Below are 17,592 nucleotides of genomic sequence, written 5' to 3'. Positions count from 1 at the left end.
GACCAGAATACTCTTTTCTAGTAGCCATCCAGTTGAAAGCGAAGGTGTATGTCCTGAAAGGTGTTTTTAGGAATGTTCAAATTTGTGGAGCAGTTCAGCTTCAACTTTAGAAAGAGTGTCATCAATGACATAAGGGGCACTGAATCCCAGTAAGTCATGCTGAGGACATCAGTCACTGAGGTGACTATAAAGAGCTGTGAACAGAGAGTGGTTGATGATAGTTCTTATCTTATGGACATCAATGACCCTAAAGTTTTGGAAGTATGCATTTCACGTAATGATTATGGAAAGGGCTTCCTATTCAAGAAAGCCACAATAGCTGCTGTAAACATGAAAGCAACAATATGGAAGGACTTCAGTGAGGCTATTAAAAATAACCATCTGAAAGCCTTAATAATTTTTATTTTGCTTTATATGCCTTAAATGTTTAGATTTTTTGCACTAAAAATAAAGAGCAGATAGGCTGAAATAACTAATATACTGTATTAGTGACACAATTTCAGACTAACTCAAACTGAACTGTGGTATTGCTGTGTTTAAATTCCTCCAGGCTTAACAAGAATAATGCAGATGCTATCAAAACAGATTTTCTTTGCAAGCTGCTAAGGATACCATGTCAAGGTAAAAAAACACCATAAACTGCATTATTAGAAAATGGGAAAACTATTTATCATTCTTGCAATTGTATGACTTTCAGATAATTACAACCATGTACAACTCTAATTAATAGAAGGGAAAAAATGATGAGTACTTCAATTGCATTAGTTGGACTTTTGTAATGCTTAGAGTATTTTTACGGTGATGGTCATAGTGAGCAACAGCATCTGCTGGGTTTTTTTCTGCCTTTGCTAGAATAATTAGTTCATTATCCTATTAAATGATTGCTCTACCTAATTAGTAAGAGACACAGAACATGTACCAACACTGTATCTCCCTAGGGCTCCATTTAAATAGCACTTTTGGCTGAACGTTTGCTATGACTATTAAACAAAACACTTGGTTGAACTGTTTCTGTAGCTCATTTAAAGAGATGCTACATATATGCGCTAAGAAAGAAATTCATCCACATCTTTTACAGAGTTTTAACTCTGCTACGTAGTGGTTTACTGTACATCATTTTGTAGTGAGTCTTCCCTACATGAGATTTCGAGGCTTTCAAGTCAGTCACAAGGACTCCCAGTACAGTATAATCATTCTGAAACTGATTGCAGTATGAAAAGCAAAAAGGTGTCAGTCCCTGGAAACTATGTCTGTCAACAGTACACCTCAGACCCAGCAGCACATCCTGTGATTCACTGCACAAGTGGAGTTACTGGATTCTAACAAACGAGGAATAAATGATTCTAAGAATGAAAGGACTTAAACTCTATAGTCTTTAGTCTTTTTGCTAAGGCAGTACCTCTTCTTTCTTCATTATTAATTAAATGTCTTGACATCCCTGCACCAAAAGAATAAGCCAATAATTTGTTTTCTTTGCCTTTTATCCCATTTAACATCTATGCCTTTATGCTGCTAATAAGACCTTCACTGTAACAAACTCAAGTTCTTGCTCTACTAAAATCATATTGCAGGCATTAGAAAAGCATTTTTAATATGGTACATTACCAATAATGTATACTGTGGAATATAAAAAATTCCAAATTATGCAAATTAATTTTAATTTCGTTTTCCTCCAGGTGTGAATGAGACAGCAGGAAAATCTGTCATGGAAAGAAATGGAAGAAAATTATCTGTTAGAAATTTGACCTTTGATGACATTGTTAATCTTTTAAAAGAAAAGGTGATTGTTTCTGATTCATAGTTGATAGCAAATTAATATTTCCATTGATATTCCTAAACATAAGCTTATAGAAATTGTTATTTTTCATGGTTTTCTTCTAATGTTTTGTATTTTTTTCCTTTTTACAAGTTCCTATTCTATTTTAGAATTGTGTATTTCATGTAATAATCTATGGAAGGTATATTCTGCAAAAAAGAAAATTAAAATTAAAATGTAATCTCTCTTTTGCAATTTCATTTTCAAAGTCTGCATGCAAGAATGCTAAAGAAATCCATCCATCCATTATCCAACCCGCTATATCCTAACTACAAGGTCACGGGGGTCTGCTGGAGCCAATCCCAGCCAACACAGGGCGCAAGGCAGGAAACAAACCCCGGATAGGGCGCCAGCCCACCGCAGGGCACACACACACACCAAGCACACACACTAGGGACAATTTAGGATCACCAATGCACCTAACCTGCATGTCTTTGGACTGTGGGAGGAAACTGGAGCACCCAGAGGAAACCCACGCAGACACGGGGAGAACATGCAAACTCCAGATCTCCTAACTGCGAGGCAACAGCACTACTGCTGCGCCACCATGTATATGACCTTAAGCACAATTTAAATAATTAAGCAAGTACAAATGTCTAGAACTGTGTAGGAACACCTACTTTCAGTATAATTTCTATTCTTTGTTTACTTAAGTTTGTCCTGTAATTTGTCAGTAAAAGTCTTTACGCAGTCAAGTTGGGAGCAGGAACTGCTAAAATGATGATAATAACAGTATGATCTTTAAAGCTACAGTAAAGGGTGGCTTTATACGTAGTTAATGAGAAAAGAATCAATTTTCATTAAGTTGGTATGTCTGAAGTGAGGAGTGGTAATGAAGTTTGCCTAGTGTTTGTATATGACTTAGCTCTTAAGTGGCACACAGTATGTAATAGTCTGATTGTGATTTGGTGCAAGACCTCTTAAGCTATTGATATTTTTATTGCCAAGTTACAGTATAGTATAGCTAAAAAAAACTTGATATCTGTCAGAGGCACTGTTTTTGTCCTCTAGCCTCTTTGAACACTCATTGATTTCAGCTAAGATTTTACTGTTAGAGGCCCATTAATCATATTTATTAACAGCTACAACATGTCAGTGGCTAAACAAGCTCATAAAATTCAAGTCAGACCAGCAGCTTCAAACTGTGGTGCCAGCAGTTTATGTCATCCCTTCAGTAGTAATTAGATGCACTCTGCATCAGATGACTTTAAATGAAGCTGGGCACTGGGGAGTTTCTTCCTGAACTAGATCTGAAGTTTCTGAAGCAGTGTTTGAACCAGGGTCAATGGTAATTATTCTCTCCTCATTAAAATAAGGGGATGCCCTGCCACAGTGGGATTTCAGCTGCAGTGAACTGATTTTAAATAAACCCAAATATCAGCATGTGAAGGGACTACATTTTATGGCATTTTTGAACTGAGGAAAGCAATTGCTTTCTATTACATGTAGTAAATAAAATGTGACCTGCAGTTTGGATTCGTTACACACAGGTTTCATGTGTCTATATGAATGGCTGTAGAAAGGCAGGGAATTTAAAACTGGTGCTATTGTCCTGCCAGCTCCTCAATGCTTGCATATCAAAAGTTGCTGTGTAAAGAGATATTGGTTACAATTTAGAATAGGGACTACCTAGGTGCATCTTAGTCAGTTGTTGATACTGTATGTTCAAGGACCTTAAGATATGATTTGTTTTCTCTTAAGAAGACTTCTAACGCGCCAATGACATTAGAATTAGGGGCATCCTGTAGTGTATCTGTCATCTACTGCTAAAGTACAGTATGTAACAAGTCTGTAATAAAAGTTCTGTTTGTTTTACATTTTAACAAGTAACAAAAGACGCAAGCCTTTGGAAGCACAGTTGCGAAGTGTTACCAAAACACTCTGTTTAGTCAAGCAACTAAATGTTTATTTTATACAGCATCTTTGTTCAGTGTGTATCATTATCAAATTGTGTAAAGAACACAAAAATTCAGTTCAATCGGGAATATGCTGTAGTAGAAGGCACAACATTCCTCTGCAAGGGCATCGGTTAGGGGTAACAAGCCCAAATTTAGTGTTAAAGATCAGTTGAAGAAAATCAGCAGCCATTGCAATCCATAGAAACAAAGTCGGAGAATGCAGATTCCAAGTATACTGAACCACCATTTTAGTAGTACAGAGAGTCGATGACTTGCATGAAGAGGACAATATTGCATCTCTGGTGAGTTATATATTTTGGGGTTGTACTGATTTTAGAAAAAAAAAATCATAATCATTTTTATGTCTGTTATGTATTAAATAGAATGCTCCAGTAAATTGTTCTTTTGTGCTTTAAAAACTTCTTGAAAAAGAAATCAAAAGCGAAACTAAACCTAATTTCTGTACTCTCTTACAGTTAAATGAATCTGCAGTTTCTGTTCTGAATGCTTTTGCTAAACATGACAAAGAAAGGACAGGATATGTAAGTTATTTTTATAGTTCCTTTTCGATAATTCAATGTATTTTTACATTAATATCTAAAAAGTAGAAATGAGTGCTTCTGTATCTCAGCCTAATCGATTGCATATTCTTCCCATATCTACATGGGCTTCTTCAGTTAATCTGGTTTTTCTCCCATATACATGTCTTTGGAATTTTTGAAGAAACCAGATTACCTAGAAAAAAATCCCACCAGTAGCTATTTTGACAACTCTGGGCACAAGGTGGGTACCTGGTTTTGGATGGGATGCCAGCTCATTTTAGGACATATCAATGTTCATCATTCATATTAGGCTAATTATGAGTCATCAATCAACATAGCACACACATGTTTGGGAGGGAAACTGACGTGGGGACATTGAGAGAATATGCAAACACTGTATGTGAATCTTGTAATGAAAAATATCAAAGGATTGTATAAACTACTGAAGAAAAGAAAAACATTAGGCTGCGGTTTCATTAAAAATGATTAATCACACCTTTAAAAAATGTAATCAAAATTATCTGCATAATAATTGCAGTTTATTGTATTTCCTTCAAACATATTGAACCACAGTTATTAATTTGTAATACAAAACAGTTTTAATAATCACTTACCTAAGCATATTTAATTGTTTCAGCTAGATTATTGAATAGTTTTGTTTAATTGAGTCAACTGAATAAACAGTGAACCACAAATAAGTTAATAGCTACAAGTTTGTTTCTATTTTATCATAAATCATAAATAATAAATAAATATATATATATATATATATATATATATATATATATATATATATATATATATATATATATATATATATATAATATTTGCATTGGTGTTTCAAGGAATGATATCCAGATACAGAAATCAAATATTCACAAGGGACCAGTGTTGGGAAACATATGTACAGTACCTTAAGGATCTGTGCTGGTATCCAGAAGGTTGCCGGTTCGAATCCCCGTCACTGCCAAAAGAGATCCTACTCTGCTGGGCCCTTGAGCAAGACCCTTAACCTGTAATTGCTCCAGGGGTGCTGTACAATGGCTGACCCTGCGCTCTGACCCAAAGGGGTATGCGAAAACTAACAAATTCCTAATACAATAAATTGTATAAGGCGAAATAAAGAACAAAAAAAAAAAAATTAATCAAACAACAACACATACCATGTCAGCTTTGGGAGAAGTCAGAATGTGGTATAACGAATAGAGTGATTTCACTCTGTGTTATTTGCACCATAACAGGTCAGAATTGCGTAGCACATGCAGTGTGCTTTTTCGGGTGAGATATCCCTCAGGGGCAGGGCTGACCCACTGACAGTCTGTCTTCCACTCAGACCCATACCTCGACAGCCTCTTTTACTGGCAGAAATGTATTAGTAGATATCACCATAGTAATGTTTACAGTGCATGTATCGTCTTGTTCTGGACGTTCCGCTATGCTGGATGGTGTAACCTTTTTTTCATCTATGTATATGTGAATGCTGCAACACTGACATGCTGTCCCGCAGAGTATAAAGAGCTTGTCTGTCTGCAGCGTTTGCCTGCCACAGAAAAGAAACTAATTCACGCCACTTGTATGACTGGTTTGATTTTATCTGTTCTTTTGCTGTTCTCTGCACTTTGAAGAGCTAGTATACAGTATATTTGAAACAATGTGTATGAAAATACAGAACGAATCCTGTCCCTTATTGATTCAATACAATACTCAGTATTTTATGTTCTAGTATGGGTTGATAATGTATTATAAGTAACGGGTGGAAACTCTGCTGGTGTGTGTGGATGAAGATTATCAAGAAATAGCATAGGAAACAATCAAGCATTGATGACCCACTACTACTGTTAATAGACTTGGATTAATTTGCCGCTGTTTCATTAACAACATGTGAAGTGTGATCAGATTAAGTGAATTAAATTAACATATTTAGGGGTTGCATTAAAAAAGTTAATTGCAGAAATTTTTAACATGTTAATCAAGTGCTAATGGCAATTAATCAGCAGCAATAAAGAACATATTCAAGCAAAGATGTTATTCTGGCCCCTACACTGAGCACACATTAGGGAGAACAACAGAAACTATGGGATGTGTCCATTTCTTTATCTATTACACACCTTTACGGTGTAACTGGCTGTTAAAGTCACCAGTGTTTCAATAATCACATCTGCATTTATGTTCGCTTTGTGTGGCATATAGAATTAGAATGACAAGTACGGTATTATAAACGGGATGTCTGCACAAAGAGCATAAGATGCTCTGTATGTGAATTAATTTATTAACACAGAATAGTGGTGATTAAAAAAACTCTCACTCACTGGAATTAAAGAAGAATACTTATGCATGCTCTTAACTTATTGATTCAGTAGACACTGCTAACCTAGACAAATAATGTACATTTGAAATAACAGACAGAGCCATTGATGGGTATGTGCTGTTGATAAATTCATTCACTACAATAAAATAAAGTTTCAGACCTCTAATATTTCATCCTTTGTTGGCCCTCTGTCTTATAACAGCTCAATCGAAAAGCATACTGACATTCAAAAGGAACTGGTGATAGCATTGTATGGAGGCAATATATCCTTTTTCATTGCTCATACAGAGAAAATAAATATTTAATGGGTACTGATATTTGGGATCTAGGGTACAATTTAAAAACACACATGGCAGCAGAACATTCTGAGAGAGAAGTGTGATCAAATGCATTTCTGGACTTACAGGCATGTTCTATTCTGACATACTAAAGGAATAAAATCCTGTAAAAGAAGTAGGTACACACAGATAAAGGTAAAAGAAATGGATATTAATTATACATGAAACGCAACAAATATACTGATAGAAATAAAATTGTTAGATTAAAATTTTACTCTTCATTGCTGAAGAATGATAATACAGTAGTTGGAATATAAACCAGTTCAATAACAAAAAAACAACAGAAAACTAAATATTTATTGTGAACAATAACAATGGTTGTCTTGAAGTGATCATCTCACTTCTTGACGTGTCTGGCACTTTTGCCTCGGAGTGGTGGCTCTGAGGCTAGAGATCTGCACTGGCAATCGGAAGGTTGCCGGTTCGAATCCCGTAAATGCCAATAGGGACTCTGCTCTGTTGGGCCCTTGAGCAAGGCCCTTAACCTGCAATTGCTGAGCGCTTTGAGTAGTGAGAAAAGCGCTATATAAATGCAAAAAATTATTATTATTATTATTATTATTAAATTATTCCTGCAGAAAGCCCAGGCAGAGTTGCTAGCAATTGGCAGATAGAAGATCACATGTCTAGATGTGTCCACAGCAGCTATGTGTGTCATAGCATTGTAGGCTGTAGAGTCAGAAGCTATAAAGTCTCCAACTGGTGGCTTTGTTCTAAGACCAATGGCATGGGGCCTGTCTGTCACTAATGTGGGCATTGTATTTCCAGTTTTTTCAACAGCAGTAAGGGTGGTAGATCTGAACCAATCTCTCATATGGACCAGTCTGATGTGTCTGTGACACCTGATCTGGTGTTGTCATTCAAGAATAACTAGATCTTGATTGGTTGTCTGTTCCGCTGAAACATTGTCTGCAGTTGGGTCACAGTAGAGCTCCCATAGTGTCTGGCAACACTGACAAATGACATGCCTGCTTCCAACATGACAACCCTTCTCTCTCTTGTGTATGGTGAAATCTGAGGCATTATTACGTGAACAGACAGCAGAATAAATGTGTCCTTTGACTTGCTATGATAGAAGGTTTGAATTAAGACCTCAGAAAGGGGGCTCAGTATAGGAATTGTTCCATCCAGAATTCATTTGGTAACAGTACATCTAACATGCTTTATGTGTGTTTGTCAAGTTGTAATGCCTTACTGCACAAACCAAACTCTGGTGAGAGAGTCTAAAACAAAACATTTGACAATGTTTTGTGAAATTACGTAAGCTCTGACTATAGTCTCCTCAGTATATATTGTGATGTGTGGATCACAGACTTGCACAAGAGAGAAAGAGAGTAGTCCTGGTTTTCTGAAAAAATCAGCTTTATTGTAGTAATGACAGGAACATTCTCAAAGCATGTTTTCAAACGGGAGTTGTCACTCAAACACATACAGCATGCAAGCAGGGACTGTGATGTTGTCCTGCATTTGCTGCCTTCTTAGATCAAAAGAACAGATAGTTTTCCTGCACAAGCGTGATGACAGAAAGTGAGCATACGGCCAGGTCAGCATCCGGTTTTAAATGTTCCCCATATCAATCAACACTTGACAGACGCATTATGAGGTGAGCCTGCGAACTTGCTGTTGCACCAGCAGTGGACAACCAGCCCCTGCCTGCGTTAACAGAGTGTCAGTGCACAGCACAGTTGGGGGGTTGTCAGGGTCTCAAAAATCTCACAATATGCAATACCATATATCTGTCACTATGAGTTGTTGTTGAGTAACCTGGGGTTAAAAATAGTCACTGAATCCAGTGACACAAGTGCTCTTGGTTCAGTAATGTTAGCCAGTAGTGTCGAGGAAGGAACGTGACTGTGCCAGTTGCCTGGGATCTTTAATAATATGGTATGCCTTTGTAAGCAGCATGTGTCATAGGCACTTCTGCCCTCTGAGGGTTATAGGAATCTAGAAGGGGAAACCTTCACTATTTAAAAAAACTATTTGGATCAGATATTTGGCTGACTTAGCTATTGGTTAACTAATGAATGTTTTTGTTTAGTGCACTTGTTACTAATTTTATATGTAAATACATTTCCACTATTCAGAAATAGAACACTGTTTCTCATTTTATATGGCTTAGCTTTTATAAAATGCAATCGGACAGATGAGTATCAAATTATTATAGCATGCTGAGAGTCATTTATTCCAGCAAAAAAGTTGCAGGACAATGAAATTGTATAATTATTTACTAGCAACTCAGGAATTTGGGAACAAGTGGATGAACTGTCAGGCAGCACCAGGCTGCACTGCATTATTACATCTAGGTATAAAAGTTAATTGTCTTTAGAAATAAATGACACAAAACCTTTTCCTCTTTGTATCATTACAGATTTCCCGAGTTGCATTCAGACAAGTGTTAACTCAGTTCAGTATCCCCATGGGAGCTGTTGATCTTGAGCACCTTTTGGCAAGGTAATAATAAAACTAAAAACATGTTTGGGTGTCTTTGTGAGCCAGCCTCCTGTGTGTACCTATATTTTCTGCCTTAATCTTCAGTCTGTGCCTCTTTTTTGGGTGCAGTGTTGCGTATTTAACAGGCATGGCTTAAGACCATTGTACATGACATTACAATATTTACTTGTGCTATATTGTCAACTGGCCATGTCTCAGTTATCATGTTAATGGACTTTATATTGTCATGATGTGTTAATGTTAACCATAGTCATTGCTTTTACTGTGTATTTGATATCATTTATGTATTTAGGCAAATGTATGGTTCACTAATTTCCTACATTAGATGGGTAACTATTTGTAAGTGTTCTGAGCTTGTACTCAGTGAAGAGCATTATAGGAAAATTAATTAAGGTGACTTTAATTGAAATACACTAAAATGGATTATGCAGCTGAAAATGTGAAGGGTTCAATGGATATCTAATGTGTTTGGCTATTATGAACAAATTCACCCTTGGTCATCTGAGGTATGTTCTTGACCTTTTCTAGCTGCTAAAATTTTTTTTAAAAATTACATTTGAAAAAATTGCAGCCTAGAATTTTATGTATCAATTTCAATGTTAAGAAGACTATGCATATTCAGTAATTTATTTATTGTCCTAACTTGCTTATTCCAATTCAAAATTGTGTAGAGCCAGAGGCCATTCTGGCAATAATGATCAACAAGGCAAGAACCCTGCATAGAAATGGCACGCGTTTATCAGTGTACTTACTCTTACTGTTGTAGTGAATCAGAACTGTTGTATATACAGTAGAGACACCCACATACAATTGAAATTTTCACAAAGGAAGGCCAGTTTTGAGTTTAAAGTCAGCTTAAATTATTGCATGAGAGATACTGCAGTACATTTTGTACCTAAAGCACCTCTTCAGGTGTGGCCCACAGCATAGCTGAAAAGGGAACATTTTCATGACTGAGACACAAAAAAGGCTGATTATCTTGGTTGTGTATGTTTGTATAGTACAAGCATGTGGGATTATTGGTGAATGAAAAAAACTTGTGGCATGCTGAAAGGGTTATGTGTGCCATATTTGAAAAGTCACCTCGAGCCGTAGCTGCACTGTAGTTTGCGTTATAGATAATCATACAAACCTGGACATGATCCTAATGGATATATATTAAAACTAGCTGTGTTAACTCTTGAAGACAGGTAATAAAATACATTTAAAAATATTCTATATCTCTTGTCCTATTATACCCTCGGCATTCACCCTGCGCATTTCTTCAGTATCCTTGTGTGTGCTTCCCCTCTCAGGCATGTTCCTGTAAAGCTCACTTTTCAAACTTTGCCATTTCAGGACATCATGTTTGCCTGCTGTCTACATTTTGACTATCACCAGTGGTTACTAGCCCTCATTACCCACTGTGAAAGCATCATTTGTATTCTTTTAAGTACTCCCTGTGTTTGAAGGCAACTCTCAGCATTCCTTCTATGTCTTTCCTTTGCGTCCTTGTGTGTCTCAGCCTGTCTTGTCTGGCATTTCCTGTCTTGATTGCATTTGCCTTAGCAATTACAGTGAAACTGAGCAAAGAGACCAAAGTCAAAACTGACTAGTCAGATTACTCTTTGGGACTGGACATATATACATACATACATACATACATACATACATACATACATACATACATACATACATACATACATACATACATACATACATACAGAGAGATAGATAGATAGATAGATAGATAGATAGATAGATAGATAGATAGATAGATAGATAGATAGATAGATAGATAGATAGATAGATAGCCATAACTTTGTAACTATCTATCTATCTATCTATCTATCTATCTATCTATCTATCTATCTATCTATCTATCTATCTATCTATCTATCTATCTATCTATCTATCTATCTATCTATCTATCTATCTATCTATCTATCTATTTCTTTATAAATTTCCTTTAAAAATATTTGTTGTTTATGTATTTTTATCACATATAAAAGCTGTAACTTTTTTGCTTATCAAAGCTCAATAGTTCTATTTTAAGAAAATGTTTTTATATGTAATATTTCAAAACTGATTTACAGGAGAGTGGTACAGAGGCTAGTACTGATGCCAAACAGATCCAGTATTTTGGGTTTGTAAGACAGGCCTGCTCCGTGGAGTTTGCAAGTTTTCTACATCAAAAAAGACATGGAGGTTACCTTAACTGTCGTCTCTAAACTGGAATATGTGTAAGATTATCTGGTGAATGACTGACCCCTGTCCAGGTTATTTACTGCTGCTAGGATAGACACCACAAACTGGATCAAAAAACAACACAGACCAATCTAGACAAGAACAGGCCATTCAGCAAAAAAGCTTGCTGTTCCTATGCACTTAAATCTTCCAGAATAACATCAAGTCTAGTTTGGAAGGCACCTAAAGTCCTACTGTATACCACACTATTTAGTAGCTTAATTCACGGTTCACTGTGTAAAGAAACACTTTCTAATGTTTGTGTGAAATTTACCTTTAAAAAGATTCCAATTGTGTCCCCTTGTTGAACTCACTTTAAAATAACAGTCTCAATCCATTGTACTAATTCCTTTCATAATTTTGAACACTTCAATCATGTCACTTCTTTAATTTCCATTTGCTCAAACTGAAAAGTCTCAGCTCTTTTAATCTTTCCTGATAACTCATCCCCAGAAGTCCTGGAATCAGCCTAGTCGCTCTTCACTGGAGTTTTTCCAGTGTTGCTATGTCCTTTTTGTGTCCTGGAGACCAAAACAGCACCCAGTACACTAGATGAGGCCTCACCAGTGCATTATAAAGTTTGAGCATAACCACCTTGGACTTGTACTCCACACATCGTGCTATATAACCTAACATTCTGTTTGCCTTCTTAATGACTTCTGAACACTGTCTGGAAGTTGATGGTGATAAGTCCACTCCGACTCCTAAATCCTTCTCATGAGGTGAACTTTTGATTTTCAGCCTTCCCATTCCATATTCAAACCTAATATTTTTATTTCCTACATGTAATACTTTGTGTTTACTTACATTAAATTTCATCTGCTACAAATATTCCCAATCCTGTATGCTGTTCAAATCCCTCCGTAATGAGTAAATGGATTCCAGAATATCTGCCAATGAACCTATCTTGGTATATATATTAAAAATAGCCCTAGCACTAAACCCTGTGCAACACCGCTCTTAAAATCACCCAGTTCTGATAAGGTTCCTCACAACAAAACCCTTTGCCTCCTGTTTCTGAGCCAATTTTGTACTCATCCACACCACACACCCTACACCCTGAACTCCCACATCTTATAGTTTGATGCTCAACCTCTCATGTGACACCTTATCAAATGCTTTCTGGAAGTCAAGATAAATAATATCATATGCTCCACTTTGATCATATCCTTTTGTTGCTTCTTCATAGAATTTCAGTATGTTAGTAAAGCATGAACTCTCTACTCTCATTCCATGCTGACTGTTCAGTAAAACTCCTGTTCTTGTCATGCAGGTGAAGACAGGTGTGTTTGAGTTTATACTTTATAGAAACAAATTAAAGACAAGGCTACAGCTAAAAAGTTATCAGAATAATGTGTAATTTGTAATAAACCTCTGTGCCATATGCAATATAAATCCATCATATCTGACTGCTTAAATGATTACTTACTTAGGTAGAAAATTCAAGAAACAAGGCAATCCTGTACAGTAGACATAGCAGCTGATCATTGAATCATTAAGCAATTTGCATGTGCTCTTCCTGTAATGTCCTCAGTACTACTACAAAAGTTATTAATATTATTTTACATTAACCTTCTCTTGTCCCTTTTTATACCATTAAATTTATACTGAACAGCCTGGGGCTTAATCTCCTGAATACTCTGGGATCCTAGCCATTGTTTCACGCATGAAGAAAAGCAGTTGCAATTCACTAAACATGCAGATTATCCTGCTGTAACAGACATTTACAGACACTAACAGTTTTCAAAGCTCCAATATTTCCAGTTCTTGGTCCATTTAATGCTGTGATACTTAGGACCAAATTAAACAATGCATATTGCTGTAGGGGTATGAATGACACAGCAAGACAGGTGCTCCCCTATGGTATATTAAGAGAAGGACCAGACAAAAGTGCCAAAAGAGAACAAGCAAAATGTAAATCAGGGAAAAAGCAAGGGTCAGTACATCTGAAACAAACTACAAAGTCAATCACAAAAACCCAATACACAACACTAAAAACAAATTCCACAAAATAAAGCAAAATCTCCCAACACTGAAGTATATGTGGAAGTGTCATTTAGCAAGGATGACCAGAGAATGCCATCTTTATAACAACAGTGTGAAGATGTCACAAGTTGCACCACCACTTTTCACATGGTAGCAAAGGAAATGGGCACCACTATTACCAATAATATAGCAACACCCATTGTTAAACAATAGAACATGGAGAATACCAAAAACAAAATGGCAAAGTGTTTGTGTCAAAAAATGATTACAAAAATGTCACTTGAAATTGAACAAAAATCATTTGATGGGCTAGAGCAACCAATACATAACAATGGGAACATGAAAATAGAAAATGTACCAGAAATCAGGTAAAAAAAGGCTTAAAGACGGACTCAAAGCCAGAACTTTTTTTAAATACACAAGACCCAGTCAAAATTGCTTCAGGTTACACCCAGTTGATTGCAGTAGTCATGTACTGTAACTGAAAACAGAGAATATGGCCAGTGACAGAAAGCCCAGGGAAGGCAAGGAGAGAATGTAGACCTCCAAAATTATTTTACTTGAAAACTAAGACTCCCAACATTCTAAATCATTTTTCGAAAAAAAGCAGATTAAGTAATTAGTCTTTAGACCCTGGTGTTAAATATCAAAATGTCAAAAATCAATGATGCCATATTATGCATAATTGAAACTGTTATTGGTGAAGGAGAACGGGCTGGAATGGAGAATATTTTCAGTACCCAGATGGGAGACCAGTGCAATGACACAAGTGAATTTGGCTGGCGAAATGAGGAAATCAATTTGTACCCAGTTGGTATGGTTTAAAGGACAGACTAAGAGAAAAGCCAAACAAAATGACACCTTTTATTGGCTAACTAAAAAGATTACAATATGCAAGCTTTCGAGGCAACTCAGGCCCCTTCTTCAGGACAGACTAAGAAAAGCTAAGGATCGGGGGTGGTTGCATTCCCCATGCACTAGGTGGCAGTGGTCCTCATATGATAATCCAATCGGGACACCCTTAGGGATGCATTAGAATTAGAGTCTGGAAGTGCAGCCCTGTTGGGGTCCTTGAGAATCGATAGAGAACGCTGTTGAGGGGGACCTCCCTACTTCTTTTTTTGGCTTGGAGGTGCTTTCTCCAGGACACAGTGTAATGCCAGAAGCATTCCTTGGTCCAACTTAAAAGGAGTCTGCTACCTCCCAATGAAGAGTCAGAGTCGGGGGGGCAGTGGGCAACACTCAGCGAGGAAGATTTGCTTGATTTGTTTGTATACCTTTTGCCTAATTTTTGGAAGGTAATTGAAAAGTGCCTTACGAGAATAAATATCTTTTATTTTATTCTAAAAGAGTGTGGTGTATTGCTGTGTCTTGGGTTTGGGGCTCAGTGGCACCTCCTTGTGGTCACACCGTGAATATTCACTCATTGTCCATCAAAGTCGGCAAATTTCTTGACTTGTTACCCACTTCATCATGGCCAGACAAACTGAGACCTAAAAATATAAATAGATTGCTTATATGGATGTTTTCATATTGTTTGCTGTTGTCCATTGGGCACATACAGTATTATGACCATTGAATCATACACTTTCTTACATCCTTTCTGCCTGAAAACATTAGATTAAAATTTTTCTTGGCTTTCACTATGAAGCACATGGAGTATATAGCATAAAGAAATAATCATTTTTAGGGAGAGTATTCTGTCCAAGTTGCACACAAACAGAAAGCTTTTATTTCCTCAGTGTGATTTGAATTTTTTTAAGTGAGTTTGAAATTAATAAATTAAGTGTTCCTAGGCTGATTTTATTATTTTTACCCTGAGTAAATACATTCCAAGAACTGATAAATAGTCTCTCTATTATAAAAAGAAATCCTGTCCCCTGTCCTGATAGTCTATGATATGTGATTTTTCTCGGAAGATAATTTAAAGACTCGCGAGACGAAAGAGACCTGCCACTGTGCGTCTCATGGGAACATAGAACGAGAGTCTTGCAAGACACACCCTACTTACAAGCAATATCGAAAAAAAACAAATCAGTAGTGTAAAGGCAGTCATGCAGCACACACAGCTCCAGGGCTCAGTGCATATAAAGTGTATAAGGTCAATACGGATAGAAATGAAACGTCGACGATTAAACAAAGAAGAAAGAAAAGCGCTGAAAAAAGAGACTCAAATGCGTTGGACAGAAAAAAAGAGCAAAAAAGAATAATCAATGTGCAAATTCAGAAAATAAGGAAAGTAATTATCAGCCCGGAACAAGAGGAATTGATAAAAAAGCATGTCCAATCCGGCTCTTAAATAAATGACAGTGAGTAAAATGACAAAGTAGAACTTCATAGAGATGTTTACAAACGCTGATGCTAAACACATGCAGAGCAGGTTAGAGACTATGAAACCAGGGAAATTAGAAAGGCTCAAAAAAAAAAAAAAAAAAAACGTTGGTGCTATACACATGTGGAGAAAGTTAAAAGATTCGAAAGTAGGAAAATTAGAAAATATAAAAAAGTAAATATCGCAGTAGCACAAACAAACAAACTGCCTCATTTAACTATGTACCAGTCTAACTTTGGTTTTGCACAATAATTACTACACTATTGCACCTTGACACTTAATTCTACTTTATTCACATAATTTTATTTATTTATTATGTTCTACTATACTGTTATCTTTCGATCTATGACTTTTTGTTAATCTAACTGATTTTCTTCTAACTTTGCACAGTTTTTGATAAGCGGATCAGGATGCATTTCACTGCGTGTTGTCCTGTATAACTTTGCATGTGACAAATAAAGAATCTTGAGAATTTCAAAAACGGAGTTTACCGCACATGCATTTATTGGTTACTTTGTTAATGTATATATATTTATCTGTCTGCTTATTTAAAAACATAAATTTACCCCAGGAGTCAAAAACGTTCTGTCTAGCCCTTGTACAAACACCTAGACAAAAGCTGGGGTATCACCTTGGTAACCCCATGTACTTTTGGAACTATGAGAGGAAAATAGCACAACTTCACAGACAGTAGTCCAATGCAGAACTCTACTTACTTTGTTACTTTGTAAAAAAAAATTATTAAATGCTGATGATGTAGATCGTTTTGTCTATGCTGAAATTCCAAACAGAGAAACCTATCCTGACCTCATTAAAAAGATTCAGCATATTGGGACTCACAAGATTACAAATATTGTTTTTACAGAAGTTCTGAAATAAAAGTGAAACTAATGAAATAGCAACAATTCAAAGAAAAAACAATCTTAAAAGTGTGTATCCCCTAGTATCTTCAAAAAAAATGGACATATAAGTTTGGAAAAGTTTCCCCTCAATTTTTATTTGTTGTAGCTAGGTTAATTTATTAGCAAAAACTAAAAAGTATTAAGGGGGACACAACTGTTTGTACTGCTTTTTCATGGATCCAGATTCCTGTCATTGTCAGTGTGGTGTTTACATGTTCTGACTATGCCTACATATCCCAAAGACCTGGGTCCACGAGCAATTCTAAATTAGCTCATTGTGACAGTGAGTGTGAGTATGGGTGTGGGCACAAGTAGATACTGCAATGAACAGGCGCCCGAGGCAGAGTGGTTTCCTGCCTTGCATTTTGATAATGTAGGCCAAAAAAAGATTGCCATTATGTATTCCTGCCTGTCTTATGGACCATTTATAGACATACTAAAAAATAACAAACCAAAAGCTGCCTTTGATCAACCACTGTTTGAAGTCTAAGCCAAATGAAATGTGTGTCTTAGAATATGGTCCATAATATCTTAAGGAAATCAATACTGTACATTTACGCAGACAAAAGCGGAACAGAGTGAAACATTAGATATCAAAAAGTCTTACTCTACAGAATGTAAAAATAAATATCCAATGATGCCTTGCTGAACCTGCTTATGAAACAAAAAACAATTTCCATTACTTTATTGCCATAACAATACTAGTTGCATGGAAAAAATAATTTAGTTAATTTCATGCCTATAATACTTCAATACAAGCATTCAACATAAGTGCAACAATAATCAACACTCT

At 36.3% G+C, this 17,592-nt stretch overlaps 2 protein-coding genes across 2 annotated transcripts in view; both read left to right on the top strand.

The window, feature by feature from the left end:
* The window catches only part of LOC127528026 (craniofacial development protein 2-like), a 1,148,403-nt gene that overhangs the window by 508,881 nt on the left and 621,930 nt on the right, over positions 1 to 17,592 (top strand). The gene's annotated exons all lie outside the window — the stretch shown is intronic.
* LOC114660741 (uncharacterized) overlaps positions 1 to 17,592 on the top strand; it is a 149,051-nt gene that overhangs the window by 80,338 nt on the left and 51,121 nt on the right. Inside the window, exons 8-11 of the mRNA XM_051928530.1 lie at positions 551 to 621; positions 1,677 to 1,780; positions 4,191 to 4,256; positions 9,271 to 9,353. Of these exons, the coding sequence (XP_051784490.1) occupies positions 551 to 621; positions 1,677 to 1,780; positions 4,191 to 4,256; positions 9,271 to 9,353 (324 nt within the window). The remainder of the gene's footprint in view (positions 1 to 550; positions 622 to 1,676; positions 1,781 to 4,190; positions 4,257 to 9,270; positions 9,354 to 17,592) is intronic.

Source organism: Erpetoichthys calabaricus, chromosome 1, assembly GCF_900747795.2.
Source record: "Erpetoichthys calabaricus chromosome 1, fErpCal1.3, whole genome shotgun sequence".
Taxonomy (NCBI): domain Eukaryota; kingdom Metazoa; phylum Chordata; class Cladistia; order Polypteriformes; family Polypteridae; genus Erpetoichthys; species Erpetoichthys calabaricus.
Note: the sequence above shows the minus strand (reverse complement) of the source record. Positions and strands in the feature narration are given on the sequence as shown.